Here is a 15274-nt window from a genome sequence, read left to right as displayed (position 1 = left end):
GTAATGAGAGCAATAAAAACCTGTGGTCTCCAGATAAAAATGGAGAAATGAAAAAAATTGTACTAGCAGATCTAAAACTGTGACTAAAGAAAATCACTATTATTGCAAAACTGCTCAACAGTTTAAGGTCCAAATATCTGCTGTGAAATAAGTCTAAATGCTATATATGTGTGCATTAGAGATAGCTTCAGTCATTATTTGCAGCTAACATCTCAAGACAAAAAAACCAACATATGATTATAATTTCATGTGTGACTTAATTAAAGTAAGCTCTGCAGTTTCAATTAGGTCTTTGACTGTCATGTGTTGAATTTCTGATAACTTGTGCTGATTTGCAATTGTTCTGTGACAGTCAATTTGTGGAACTGTTCAATTCAGAACTGCTATGAGAATCCTTCAGTTTCATATTCACATTTTCATTCATACGGCTGACTGAAAAAATAAGACTTGATGCAAGATATGATGTGTTTTGAATGAAGTACTTTACAAATAAATGAGATAAGCTAATTTGATTAGGTAGAAAATGTTTTTAGTAACTACAYCTGTTTTTAGAATACAGACTGCTTCTCTATTTATCATTCTTGGTGCAATATTTGTTGTGTGTGCAAAAAAGGGTTATCTTACCTGCAATCTTGAATTATGAAGCATGAACTCTTGCTGCTTTGTCAAGTTTGCATCCACGGATTTAGACAAAGAAAACCCCATTTTGTACGTTGACACTGTTGGGCAAAAACACATAATTCTGCAGTCAACACACACCTCAATATACGTCTCTTCTACAAATATCTAACGTAGCTGCATTTGCTTATCTTGACCTTGTGTTTCAGTGTAACTTCGAGTGCTTAAAGCTGACAATAATTTCAGTAAAAAAAAAACATTTAGCAGTTAAATATTCAAAGGGGTAACACTGTGAGAAATGGGTCACTCATTTAACGGGCTTTGGAGTCACTATATGATGAGCTAATCAATGCTAACAACTTCGCGTGCTCCTTCTAAATTATTATTAATGTGAATTTAGCCGACTAAATATTAAAGTTTCACCTACCTAAAATGCTTTAAGTTTGGAAAAACAAATGGAAATAGGTCACAAATAGAGGTACATTCAAGGGTAATGGGCCAAAAAAACAACAACAAACTTGACGCCTGACGCGTGGTTTTATTACCGGAAGTAAACTGCTTATTTCCGGTGAAGCTTTCAAAAATAAAACACGATAGTTTTTTTTTTCCTTTTCTTTTTTTTTTAGGGGGAACCTATTTTTCAACAAAGCAATTMTGTTATCAACACATAAAAATTAAAGTTGGACTGAACCAAGCCAGCAGTGAAGCCTTGTGTGTTTGTGTGTGTACACAGTTATAAGGTCTATTGCTGCTGTGAGTAAATGGCTCCCTCTGTTGGAAATTTCAGAGGCTATACATAAATAATAGAAACGTTAAATCAAATTGTAAGAACTTAATTAACTTAATTTTTAGGTCATAATAACTTATTTATAAGCACAGCTCAAAGTATGAAAAAAAGAGGAAAAAACTTTTCAAAAAGAGCTCAGTAAACTAAAGTCTAAGTTAGCCACAACAAAACAAGTTACTTTTATTTTAATGTCAGTACTACTAAAAAAAGTTACTACTGCTTTACCTCATAACTTTCATCCATCCATCCATCCATCCATCCATCCATCCATCCATCCATCCATCCATCCATCCATGTTTTATACCCGCAGGCATGAACAGGAAAAACATGAAGCCTATCCCGGCATCCAGCAGGTGAGAGGTGGGCATACTGTGGGAAAATCATCAGTCCATCAAAKAGCTAAAACTATACCTGTACACACTCATGTGGGCAATTCACCAAATGAATAAAACATTCAGGTTTTTTTGAACCCTGGGAGGAAGTTGGGATTACCCAGAGAAAACCCACACATGCATGGAGAGAAAGTGCAATCCCCACACAGGACATCCACCCAAAACAGAATCAAATAAATTGTTGGTGAATGAAACTATTGGATTAGTCAATAAAAATGAACAATAATAGTTTCATCCTTAGGGTAGTAACTGCACCAAATACAGCTTTTAAAAGCTGAGGAAAGTCCATCATCCTTCAATTTCCTGGCACTATAACATGGTTTTCTAGTTTTTTAGGACTAAATAACCTCAACATAAAAAGAACTCTGTCTTTAACGCTTTATTTTTTAATCAWGTTGAAGTTCACGACTAACAGGTTAGGAGTTTCCAGGAGACATGCAGTATTAAATTCCAAGATTGAACCCATCAGGTACCAGAAAGGGTTGACAAGGAGTGAAGGGTGGCACAAGCAACGAGAAGTATTTCTTATGGAGAAAAACAACAACAACAACAACAAAAAACAAAAGCCAGCATGGCGGCAACAAGCAGAGAGAATGACAAGGGCAGGAACCAAACAATGAGCAGATGACAAAGTGGAGAGAGGACACCGGTTAAATGCAAACAGAAGGAGAGTGGACATTGGCAAACACCTGGAGAAAAAGCTGATTACAGTAGACAGGTGAGGGTAGCAGGGAGGACAGGAAAAACACTGAAAGCAAGCTGAGGAGGAGAACAAAAGAATGATCAGAAACACTGGGGAAGCAATAAACACAGAGACAATACACAGACACTGACAAGATCAAACCAGGGAAATAATGCAGTAGAAAAAAATATGTTTCTTAGCAGGCACAACAAGCCAACACTGTTGGCAAGAACACAAAATTTTTATTTGGTCAACAGGACAATGTGCCAGAATAAACATTTGGCTGTCAATATTTCGACTGATGGGAATTCCACTTGGCAACTTTTGATCAAAAACTAAAGGCCTATTTAAATTTCCAGTTTTGCCAAGTGACCCAGAGTGAACATGTCTCGTTTGTCTGGGGATGTTATAGGTTTTTGGAGAGTACTTTTTGGAAACACATTTGCATTAAGTATTTGAAATGGACATCACGGTCACTATATGGGAGACATGAGAGAGAAAAAAAACCTGTCTCAGCATGATAAATATGAAAAGTCGTTTGAGCCCAAAATGCACGACCTCTCTAGTATAAGAAATGTTTTTTGAGTAAAAAACGTTTAAACAATCTGATATTTTTGTTTCTTTTTTGAACCTTTACAGTGCATTATATTTTTGTTCCTATTTGTTTTGTTTTTGCTTTAATCGTTGGTCTTTTTCTTTCACTTTCTTTTACCTGTTTATGCAAGATTGTTTTTTAGTTCTGTTTTGTAGTGTCCAGGCTATTATTTTGTAAAGTTTTGTGGAGCTACTGGAAAATACCAATAAATACCTGCTTTTTACAAACAGGTTATTTGTATTTTGTTGGACTTTCTTTGTTCTTGTTCCATGAAGACTTAAAACATTTTTTTTAAATCATAAATTTATAACTATATCAAGTTTAGAAAACCTGCTTGGGACTGTATTAATATATTTGACTGAAAGATATACAGAAATTAATGCACTGCAACCCAAAAYATCAGTTTTAGCTAACAAGTAGACAAAATATAATATAAAAGTCAAGACCATCAAAACAGCAGCTAATGCAATTATCAGCTAAACAAAAACCTAAGAAGTGAAATTAGCAAAACAGTAGCTAAAAGCTAGAATTAGCAAAAGCACCAGCTGAAAGCTAAAATATCAAGCTAAAAGCTAATAATGAAACAAAACTGGCGTGGCTTTTAAATGGCACGAAGTTTATCACAGATTTTAGAGTTATGCATTGGGGGGAAATAATGGTAAACAAACTTTAAAATGTCTTTCCATTTTAGTTAAACCTTTTATTATCTGAGGGTTTAAACTAGCTGAAAGTCTGTTGAAACTGTAAGTCCAAAAAGGGACGGGAGAAACTATGCTCAGAAAAATAACAACAAAATTCATAGAAACTTTTTCTCTCGCAACTTACAGTAGGCTGAARCACTGAAACGGATTCGTTTTAAAAACGTGACGTCATTTTTAAAAAAGCCGCGCGGGAGCATCCCCATCTGACCACACACAGAAACCACTGACAGAAACATGGGAAATCCATGGTGGCCGTTCACTTTAAATTTAAAACACATTCCAAGTCACTGGGCACAATTTCTTCACGTCTTTTCTGCCACTAAACAATCCCTAAGAGTTTGTATGCATGTACGCGGAACTAGTAATCGCTGATGAAGTTTGGAGCTCGTGGAMCTGATTTGTGGGGTACCGTTTTGGCAGGGGTGCATTTTTCGCCTCAACACCCATTAAGCGGACTTTATTCACAGTAAGTACTTCAGCCATCRTGATGCTTTTGGTTCAAGAACGTGAAGTAATTCGCTTAGTATGTATTTACAGYATGTAGGCTACTTTTCCCCAGAATGAAGGCGAAAATGTGCTTTTATAAACTTAACAGTTACACAATAGCGTGTAGTTGAGCTGTGTCGTAAACACAGCCTGCACTGTCGGGAAGAACTCGTGGGTGGGATTGTCCGTCTGTCGAGGAACAACAGGGACATCCTCTTCCTTCCTATTTAAAGCCTCACCAGAGAAGTTCTCATCAGTCAGAGATGAATGAAGGAAGAAACATTAGCTTCTAAAAAACACGACAGGTTTTTATAAAAAAGCTGCAGGTAGGAGCAAAACAAATGCTTATTCTGACAAATTCTGATCAAGCATTCACTGTGCCTAATGATGCTTCTGTCAAGARCAGGTTTAGTTACATTTTGTTAGTCATTTTAACAAATTGTTTTTAGCATTTTGTTTTGAATGTTTTACAATTTATAGTTAAATATAACCTTGATAATAATTGGTGTTTAAAATAGCTCAGACTGAAAGGAAGCTGTAGCTGATTTTGTGCAGAATAGTTTGTTTTTATTTTGTAAAAGTGAGTGTTGCCACACTGTTAAGTCATTTTAATTTAATTTGTGCCACAAAGGCCAAACTGGGTCATAACAGCTCATCACATTTTTTGCAGAGCTGTATGAAAACAGTTTTCTCAGTAAATATTCTCAAATAAATATAGATGATCAGTCATTCAGTCATTAAATGTGTTGATTTCACAGAATTCTGTTGTCCAGAATTAAAAATCATGAAAGCATGAACGTTTTCAAAATCTAAAATAACTTAACTCTGTTTTATGTWGTCATAAATTCAGGCAAAATCTCACTTTTAATCTTAGATTTCAGCATCTGCAAAAACTCCTTTTTAATGTTTTACAATTTTTAGGTCTCAATGGGCTGGACTCTTGTTATTGTTCTGCACGTCCTTTTTCGGTCATCTCTGTCAGGTGGGTAGTAAGTCCGGAGACAAACAATATGTCCACGTAAAATCAGCTGATGTGTATATTTTAACATTTCATGCTGCTTTGAGTGTGCCTAAGCCGTTGTGCAAATTTACACTAATGGTGCGATTCCTATGCATGTTCTCCCTGCAGTTTTGTTCACTGTGGAGGCAGAGAAAACGAACTACATTTCAGAGTATGGAGAAAACGTTGTGATGGGCTGCAGGTTTTCTCCCAAACCCTCCCATCCTCAGAAAGACCTGAAGGTGACCTGGCTCTGGATGTCCGCCTCCCCGTATCAGGAGGTCATTCGGAAAGTCAACGCGTCGGAGCACTCCACGTCTGAGAAGTACGAGGGCAGAGTGAGGCTCCTTACTGATGAGCTGCAGCACGGCTGGGCGAAAATACAGGTACGGTTCGCTGGCGGTGATCTCCGCACTCAAACCGATATTATGAAACGTGTGTGGAGCAAACAGTGAGTCATTATCGTTTCCTATAATAAGACGGGTTAAGCTAGTTTGGTGTTTCCAGACTCCCTTTTCATCATACAAGGATGATTACTGACATACTGACTGTAAAAAGTTTCCCCGTGAAGTTAATCTAGGGTGGGATAAGAATGTGCTGCTGGAACTTGATTTGCGTGCACATGAAAGCAGAATGTGTTTTTTTTTAAATGAACAACATCTGGAAGAAATACCTCAGTAACTGTGCATAACTCACTTTGTTAATGACACATTTACTTTTAATACATACGAGTCAGAACATGCCGCTGCACTGATATATGACTGAAAAGTTTCTTTTTCGTTTCTCCCCTCGCAGTTGTCCAATGTGAAGATCAGTGACTCTGGGGCCTACCAGTGTTTGGTTCAGACTGCAGAAGGAACTGACTATAAAACCATAACCTTGTCAGTTGTCGGTAAGAATAAATTGTGTAAGAGCCTGACAGAGTTCATTAATTGAAGTTGCAGTTGAATACTTAGAAAGGTTTCATTCTGGGAATGGTCTTGCGCAACATCCACTGTGAGTGGTCATTTCTGGGCAGTGAAATTTTACTTATACAGAAAGTGAAACTAACTGTTATTACTCAATATGTGTAATAAAGGCCCAGCAATCTTTGAAGGAATGAACATTGTCTGCTGCTGTTCACACCAGAGTTTTAAATGAAAATCATCTTATAATAAAAATGGATGGAATTATAGTCATTATGATTAAATCTTGTAAATAGCATCACAGCTAAATGGTAAATGGCCTGAACTTATATAGAGCTTTATCAAGTCCTTACGGACTCCAAATTCGCACTACAGTCATTCACACACTGATGGTGATAAACTACATTGTAGCCACAGCTCTGGAGCACACTGCCATGCACCAGCACCGCTCTATAAACCACCATCATACTTACTCATACATGATGGTGTGAATAAGAGAGAAAAGCTGATATCTGAGACCTACTCTTCTGTTTAAAGTTGATTTTTCTTCAGTCGTTAGCACTGGTGCCTCACAGCAAGAAGGTCCCAAGTTCGATTCCTGGTTCAGACCCGGTGGTCTGTCTCTGCAAGTTTGCATGTTCTCCTCGTTTTTGTGGTGGTTTTTCTTCGGAAACTCCAGACCAAAAACATGCATGTTAGTTTGTCTTCAGGAAGCCTCCCTTGCAAAGTAAATTTCTGATTTCAGTGGGCTTTGCCTGCTTAAAAAAGGTTAATAAGTTGCGTCCTTTACCTCCTTAAACCATCTGTCTTCTCACTCAAAATACAATCATTTCCCCTCTAACTCAGAGCTTTATGTGATCAAAACTTCCCTCTTGAGCCAGACAAACAAATCAATCAAAACTTTATTTGTATAGCACTTTTCGCAGCCAACAGCAACCAAAGTGCTGCACAACAGAATAAAAATACAATCAGATAAAATCAAGTAAACACTTTGGTAGAAAAAAAATACACACAAAAAAAAGACCTCAACGACCCTCAGGGGGGAGGGGAGTGAGATTAATGTGCATGTGAATTTAGCTGAGTAAACGGAGCATCTCGTGCATCCTCCAGTTATGTTTCGAGAAAGCTCCTGGAACATTTTAATCTACAGAATAGAAGCCGAGTTGTTTTGCATTCAAAAAAACGTTTCCAACTAGAATTGGCTTAATCAGGGATTAACCGGTGGTGCAGACAGAGATGACTTTGGACAGTGGTGGGCAGCCCTAATCTAAAAATTAGTTCCACTAGCCCTAAAGCACTAACTCAAATATTTAGGTCCCCTAATTCTGAAGCACTAACACACTGAAAGTTTTGTGAAAGCTAATTCTAAAGCAATAAAAAAAAACAGTCAAACATGAATATTCTTCAACAGACAACATGAGTCACATATTGTCATGTTGCTCTATTAAGACTCATCGTTGATATTCCACAGCTGTATTTGTGTTCATATATTGTCACCTAGTGGATAAATGACACACATATGAACAAAATGTGTGACAGTTTTCACCCTCAGCTGTTAACATTAACGTTGATCAATAACATTTATAGACCTCAGTTAGTGCTTCTAAATTTAGCCTGTAAATTTAGTAAGTGCTAATCTACTAATAAACTCTAAAATCAGCAAAATCCCTAAAGCACTAATCAGGAAATTAGTTCCCCTATTAGTGCTTTAGGGGAACTGTGCCCACCACTGACTTTGGAGCACGTTGGGCCTGACTCTCAGCTGAATCCCACCAAGTTTTAGCTCAGTCTCTGGAAAAAAGGTTGAGTTTAAGCTATGCTTTGTGATCTTAAAAATCTAAAACACAATCCCCTTCATCCTTCAAGCTCCTCAGCTAATCCATCTATCAAACATGTTGGTGTTGTAGAGTTACTAACATGAAGTTTGATCCTCCCCTAGCTCCGTATAAGCTGATCTCCAAACACATAGAGAAGACAGCAGAGGGGGATGAGGTGCTGCTGACGTGCCAGGCGCAGGGATACCCCGAGTCTTCAGTGGAGTGGCAGGACGGACTCTCGCTCAGGCACAGTCCCAGCACCACGACTACAACAACACCGGACGGCCTTTTTAAAATCACCAGTCAGATAAAAGTCAGCTCTTCTGAGAAAAACAATTACACGTGCAGCGTCSCAAACGATGCCACCTCTGCAACATTTCACATCCCAGGTACATTTTTATGTCTACTTCAAAGTGCTGCGTAAGATATTTATATACCGAATGTGTGCAAATGTTATCACAACTTCTCAAGGCTGGGTCCTGCAGAACTTACTGTTTGTATCGAATTAGGGTCTTATTTTCACTTAAAAAATACAGAAATATTAAAAAAAATATCATGCACTTTTGTAACTGATGTGATTCCTTTATTTTCCAACTTATCTTTTTTTGGTCTAAATGAGTGAAAGAACATTAAAAAGTCAGGTTCGTTACAGACTAAAAAGTACAGAAACTTCAGACATTATCGCCTGTGTTCATCTCTGTCTACCTCCGTTTCCTGTTGTTGGTAATTTACACCATTTCATTTTAATATTGCATCAAATGCGTCTACATAAAATAAAAAAAAGATCTGAGCTACATTGTTTCCAGAGTTGCAGGATTTCCCCTCCTTTCCAATGAAAGCTGTAGGTGTTGATCAAACGGAGTTAAAGCGATTCAGCTCTATAGGATTACATCTATGCATGTACTCTTACACTTTCTCATCTGAAGAAATGTGCAGCTTTTTTTTGTTTCTGGGTTCTGCGTTTTTGTTTTTTATGTTTAATTCAGAAGGGAAATATTTGTGCTTTTGGGACAGTAAGCTTTAAGCATTTTTCTGCAACTCGATTCATAGTTTCTTTTAGGGCTCAAGTGGGGAAAAAGGAATGTAAGATGAGGAATAAATGCACAGCTCAAACACGTTTGCATAAGCCCTGTTGCTAATGAACAGCTGCAACAATGTGAGTTCTTGACCACTAAGAGGAAGTCTAACGTATTATTGTTTTTGGTAGTTTTGGTTCTTTCCAAAGTGGGTAAAAAACAAATTTAAAAACATGAAGAGGAAATAATGTTAATATCCTAAAACATTAACAATTCCTTTTTTCTTCTCTCTGTCTGCAGATGATATTCCAACTCCTCATGTCCAAAATGACGCTCTCATCGTTGTGTTGAGCATAGGCTTGATTCTGACTGTCGTCGTTGTTGGAGTTCTCACTTACCGACGACGGAAAGGTAACCAGTGCACTCTCTGAGCAAACTGTACTCATCAGCCTTTATACACTAACTTATGTCCAGACGAGTTGGGAAGGTTTCTCAAATGCAAAACTTGGATTGTGTCATAAGATTCAAGCAGTCGAGAGAATAATCAGCGTATAAAGAGATGGAGGTGCTGGATGTCTCTGTATCTTTAAGGCGGGTTATGTTGGTGTAGCTACACTGAGCTGTCACTCAAAACTGAACTGTGCCGCAAATAAGCAGAAATTAGGTCCGTTCAGAAATGCTGCTGAGTTGCCTTTAAGCGAGTCATCTCAGACAAACAGACTCGTGTTCTGCTTTTTGATGAGCTTTCACCTTCAGTTTGGGGGAAACGGGTATCCGATTCTACGTGTCAAACACGAGGAAGGGTCGTTTCGGTGAGGGGTGTGAAAGCCAGAGGCAGAAAAGAACTGGTGATTTGTAGATTGATGCAGAGGTGAATATTACGACACTGGGGATTCAAATGTCACCATGATGGGAACAGATTTTTTTTTTCCATGTAAGAGAGGTCAGACTGAGATGGTTTGGACATGTCCAGAGGAGGGACAGTGGGTTTATTGGTCGAAGGATGTTAATGCCAGGAAAAAGACAAAGAGGAGATAATGGATATAAACTCACCGGCCACTTTATTAGGTACACCATGCTAGTAACGGGTTGGACCCCCTTTTGCCTTCAGAACTGCCTCAATTCTTCGTGGCATARATTCAACAAGGTGCTGGAAGCATTCCTCAGAGATTTTGGTCCATATTGACATGATGGCATCACACAGTTGCCGCAGATTTGTCGGCTGCACATCCATGATGCGAATCTCCCGTTCCACCACATCCCAAAGATGCTCTATTGGATTGAGATCTGGTGACTGTGGAGGCCATTTGAGTACAGTGAACTCACTGTCATGTTCAAGAAACCAGTCTGAGATGATTCCAGCTTTATGACATGGCGCATTATCCTGCTGAAAGTAGCCATCAGATGTTGGGTACATTGTGGTCATAAAGGGATGGACATGGTCAGCAACAATACTCAGGTAGGCTGTGGYGTTGCAACGATGCTCAATTGGTACCAAGGGGCCCAAAGAGTGCCAAGAAAAGATTCCCCACACCATGACACCACCACCACCAGCCTGAACCGTTGATACAAGGCAGGATGGATCCATGCTTTCATGTTGTTGACGCCAAATTCTGACCCTACCATCCGAATGTCGCAGCAGAAATCGAGACTCATCAGACCAGGCAACGTTTTTCCAATCTTCTCTTGTCCAATTTCGATGAGCTTGTGCAAATTGTAGCCTCAGTTTCCTGTTCTTAGCTGAAAGGAGTGGCACCCGGTGTGGTCTTCTGCTGCTGAAGCCCATCTGCCTCAAAGTTCGACGTACTGTGCGTTCAGAGATGCTCTTCTGCCTACCTTGGTTGTAACGGGTGGTTATTTGAGTCACTGTTGCCTTTCTATCAGCTCGAACCAGTCTGCCCATTCTCCTCTGACCTCTGGCATCAACAAGGCATTTTCGCCCACAGGACTGCCGCTCACTGGATGTTTTTTCTTTTTCGGACCATTCTCTGTAAACCCTAGAGATGGTTGTGCGTGAAAATCCCAGTAGATCAGCAGTTTCTGAAATACTCAGACCAGCCCTTCAGGCACCAACAACCATGCCACGTTCAAAGGCACTCAAATCACCTTTCTTCCCCATACTGATGCTCGGTTTGAACTGCAGGAGATTGTCTTGACCATGTCTATATGCCTAAATGCACTGAGTTGCYGCCATGTGATTGGCTGATTAGAAATTAAGTGTTAACGAGCAGTTGGACAGGTGTACCTAATAAAGTGGCCGGTGAGTGTAGTTGTTGAGCAGCTAAAATCTAGCATTCAGCAACATTTGGATATTTGTAAGACTTAGTGTCTCAAATATGACATTAATAGGAAACGTAATACAACTCTCTGCCTTTTTTGTCCAGCTGAATAAATTGCTGGCATCAAAGTTTACCTTTTATTATTAAATCAAATTGATCAGTCCTAACCAAACTACTTCATTTGTATCTGTTATATAAAGGTTTAATTAAATGATCAAATTATCTGCATTTAAGAAACTTTCCCAACTTGTTTGATAAAGATGGATTAAAGTACATAAGCTTTAAAGAATATCCATGTTTGAATATTCTCACGCCACTAAACTATCCTGTTGTTGTGACATTTGAGATGATCCCAACCTTATCAAAGTACAGGGCTTTATCCCACTGAAAGAGGGATTTCCTGTTAACAAGTGGCAGCAGCAGCTCGTGTTCTGGTTTTGGAAAATCAAAAGTGAGGCTCAAGAATCGACTCAAATTTTATGTTAAGTTTTTTTGGTCAGAGGTGAATTTTCCAAACACCTCTGAAGACAAAAGGAAGGATCGGTTCGAGGTTGTGTTTCACTTTTGTCCTTTATTTCCTTATCATAGTCACGTCTTCAACTTTCACAATCCATTCGAAAAGTGCAAAGACAAGATAGAGCTAACCTATCTTTTGTTGTTTTTTTTTTTAAAAAAAGGCCTGACTGTTGGTTTTCTGACTCAAATCTACTCTTAAGTTCACTACTCAGCTATTTTAAACACACTTCCTATTTTAAATCTATATATCAGCTTATTTTTGCTTGTTTTGTTCAAAGGGCAGGGGGATTTTTGCCTTGTTAATAAAAAACATGTCACTGTTAGCACTAAAGACAATGCAAGTGCTCCACATGCCAAGTCACGCTTCCTCACTAAAGAGGAAGTTTTTTTTTTTGTCAGATGTTTTGATGTTTGCATATTTGACACAATCTCAAACAAGCTTGTTCATTTTTTGTGTTCTTATTTTGGAATTTTACCAGCATGTGACCTGCTGAGCATGATATCATGTGTGAGTGACTCGGCTGCTTTTTGGGCCAAGATATCGACCTGGCTGGAAACACCCAGTTTGGTTTTGGTTTGTGTACATGGGGAAATTTGAGGTTATTTGTAAATACATGGGTGGTTTTTTTTAAGCACGTGTTAACATCCAAATGGACACTCTCAACATTTCAGTAGTAGATTTATTACACTGCATTCCACGTATGAATGGGTCAAATTGTACTTCAGTTACGGGTACATAACTGTTTTCAGGAAGGTTTGAATTATCGTTACAGTACTCAGAACAGCTTGTGATAGTTTTCAAAAGGAACGCAGTTAAAAAGAAACGACGTTTTTAAAACTGTGAATTTCAGCAGGAAGTTCAAAGTCAGAACATGATGATTGTAAAATGTTGGAGAACCACATGTGGTCTCAAAACACTCAGCTGCTGTTCTGTTAAGGGTGTAAAAAGAAAAGGTAAAAACCACAAATKTAAAATAAAGATTGTGTTTTTAACTTCTATGTTTCCTTATTGTCAACGTTTTATATCGACACATTAATCAAAGGGTTTCTTGTGTTTTAGGGGTCAGAACTTCCAACACCAAGAACTGTCATGCTGATGAGGAGGATAAATCTACATCTGTCTGTAAGTTTAATCAGCTCACATCCTCAATGATATTTTTGTTACTAATCATTCTAGCTATATAAAAAAAACAAGTTTACTGATAACGCTTTGTTTTCTGTCAGACGTACAGAAAGATAAAGGAAATGAGGAGGAAGGACTAATTATCATGAAAAGTGAGTAACTCTYTTTACTTCAGCTGGTAAAAGATCATCTAATGTAGTTATTTTGGTTTGAAATAAGCAAAACCTCACCTTGAAATAGAAGAAAAAAACAAAACAAATGCAAAGGCAGCAGCATTTGTTGCTTTAAAATATCACAAGCTCCAAAATTTGGGGCAATTTTTTATTATCATTACTGCATTTTAAAATTTAGGAATAGATGCATTATGTTATAAAAGAAAAAAAAGCTATCTTTATTCATACATTCTTGTCAACCACAGAGTGAATAGATGTTTTGTTGTTGTCTGTAGAACAAGCCGAGGAAAATCTGGAGTCGTATCTGAAGGCGTATTATACTGAATCCTTTCTCAGTACCGATACGAGTCGCTGCTGCGATGGTTTCGCTGTGGAGGAGCTGATTCAGAGGTTGCAGAACAAGTGAGTCATTTAAACATTTACAAACTGATCGCTCCCCTTTTTTCTTCAGTGTCACTTCCAGTAAACCGAACCCACTTATCAAGCTAAAATAAAGCCCCCGTTTTAATAAACYTATTTATTTGGTTATGTTTGATGTATATTTAAGCACTTAGACTTTGTTTGAGTTTAAAAAACATTTAAAAAGCATCAATATTTTTTCACTTTGTGGRGCTCAGAAATGAAAAGTGATTTGGTGTTCCTCATGGATCATTACTCGGCCCATTTATTATTTTGAAACATAGATTGTTCTTGACTGTGCGATTGGTGTTTTTTTTTATAATAATTATTATTTTTTGTATGTCAAAAGATTAATCCTGTTTATTTTTCAGTGAGAGCCAGCCTGCAAGACTCCTGGATTTACTCCCAGAAGCTGGAAATGTCCTGTTACTAGAAGGACCCCCAGGAAGTGGGAAAACAACCGCAGCCCATATCCTGGTTTCCTCTTGGACTGAAGGTCCTAAACATGCCACCTCTAACCTCGTTGATCTGGGCTTTATTGATCTTCTGGTGTATCTAAACTGCAGTACTGTGAACGGGGACTTGTTCCAGGAGATAACAGCTCAGCTCTCTCTCAGTGAAAAGCCATCAGAGGAGCTGAGGACAGTTTTATCTGGCTCCAGCACAACTCTGCTGTTACTGGACGGATACAAAGAAGGACACCAACTTTTTGATGAGACTGTGAGGAGGTTTATAAAAGAAAGAGGATCCTGCAGGGTGTTGGTCACATCCTGTTCGGACGACTGTCCCACACTGAAGCAGACGCTGGGGTCAGGGGGGATCCTGAAGCTTCAAGCGCAATTTGCAAAGTATTGAAGAAAAAATTGTTAAACTTTTGTCACTTTTTAAAAACTTGTAAATACAAATGTTTTATGTTTGTTTTCTTAATGCATTTGTTTTTTATTTAAAGCAAAACTATGCTGCAAAATGTACAGTATGTTTTTTAATGTCTTTATTGTTGTCTGGTTTAACAATAAATCATTTAAGTTTTTCTAAAGAAACTGCATCATGTCTTTACTTGATAATAAACTTTTAGATGTGGCCTAACCATTTGTGCAATATGTGAAAGCCCTGAAATTGATTTCAGTTTCAAACTTTCTGTATCTAGTAAATTTGACAGCTCAAGCACGCTGAGTGATTTTAGAAGTTTCTGTTCACTTTAAGTGCATACTGTAAGTGAAAGAGAGGTTTAGATCATCTGCAGAGCTGCAAGCAAAACACCAGCAGCAGCATCTGTTTTTGAGGAAGTGGCTTGGCCTTTTTGGTGAGAGTCACCATTAATTCCAGTAACATTTAGTTAAGTCACAATTTTTTTATTTTTGTGTCTTCTTCTTTCTCTGGTATTTGAGTCATTCAGACACACAGTATTTTACTGCTGATTTCATTTTCCTCGTGCACAATCTCTTAAGTGTCCACTGAAATCGAGCGCAACATTAATTTCCTTTAAAAGAGTGTCTGCCTTTTCTGGTCGTGCCCAAAACGTGCAGTCAGCAGTAAATGTCATGTTTTCTTTATGAGTTATCAAAAGAGAAGTGAAACCCACTAAAGATAATCACCACCTGGCCTACACGAAACGATTAAAACATTTTGCATTATTGGGATAAAATATTAAAGAATATTTATTGGATTAGATAATTATTTACAGCTGTAGTTTGCTCAAGTTAAAGCTTTTAGTTCATGCTTGGCTAGAGAGGACGCACCCCTCGTCTAGTGGTTGCACAAAAGTCATGTCCTGTTTTAACTTTA

At 38.2% G+C, this 15274-nt stretch overlaps 2 protein-coding genes across 3 annotated transcripts in view; one reads left to right on the top strand and one right to left on the bottom strand.

Moving 5' to 3' along the window:
* Positions 1 to 1163, bottom strand: part of plgrkt (plasminogen receptor, C-terminal lysine transmembrane protein) — a 15470-nt gene extending 14307 nt beyond the window's left edge. Inside the window, exons 1-2 of the mRNA XM_014003855.1 lie at positions 1046 to 1163; positions 625 to 719 (exon numbers count right to left, since the gene is read on the bottom strand). Of these exons, the coding sequence (XP_013859309.1) occupies positions 625 to 705 (81 nt within the window). The 5' untranslated portion in view covers positions 706 to 719; positions 1046 to 1163. The remainder of the gene's footprint in view (positions 1 to 624; positions 720 to 1045) is intronic.
* A 2750-nt stretch (positions 1164 to 3913) lies between these two features.
* LOC106514544 (butyrophilin subfamily 2 member A1) lies at positions 3914 to 14430 on the top strand. Of its 2 annotated transcripts, none has more exons than XM_014003850.1 (10): positions 3914 to 4241; positions 5183 to 5243; positions 5391 to 5647; positions 6057 to 6153; positions 8106 to 8372; positions 9300 to 9410; positions 12855 to 12917; positions 13019 to 13069; positions 13366 to 13492; positions 13861 to 14430. In XM_014003850.1, exons 2-10 carry the CDS (start codon positions 5189 to 5191, stop codon positions 14342 to 14344), a joined length of 1512 nt encoding a protein of 503 aa, XP_013859304.1. In that variant the 5' UTR covers positions 3914 to 4241; positions 5183 to 5188; the 3' UTR covers positions 14345 to 14430. The 2 variants fall into 2 exon arrangements, with proteins under 2 accessions (XP_013859304.1, XP_013859305.1); XM_014003851.1 differs by lacking the exon at positions 3914 to 4241 and adding an exon at positions 4453 to 4587.
* The last annotated feature ends 844 nt before the right edge of the window (positions 14431 to 15274 follow it).

This window comes from Austrofundulus limnaeus, unplaced genomic scaffold (assembly GCF_001266775.1).
Source record: "Austrofundulus limnaeus strain Quisiro unplaced genomic scaffold, Austrofundulus_limnaeus-1.0 Scaffold20, whole genome shotgun sequence".
Lineage (NCBI taxonomy): Eukaryota > Metazoa > Chordata > Actinopteri > Cyprinodontiformes > Rivulidae > Austrofundulus > Austrofundulus limnaeus.
This window is presented reverse-complemented; position numbering and strand designations above follow the sequence as displayed.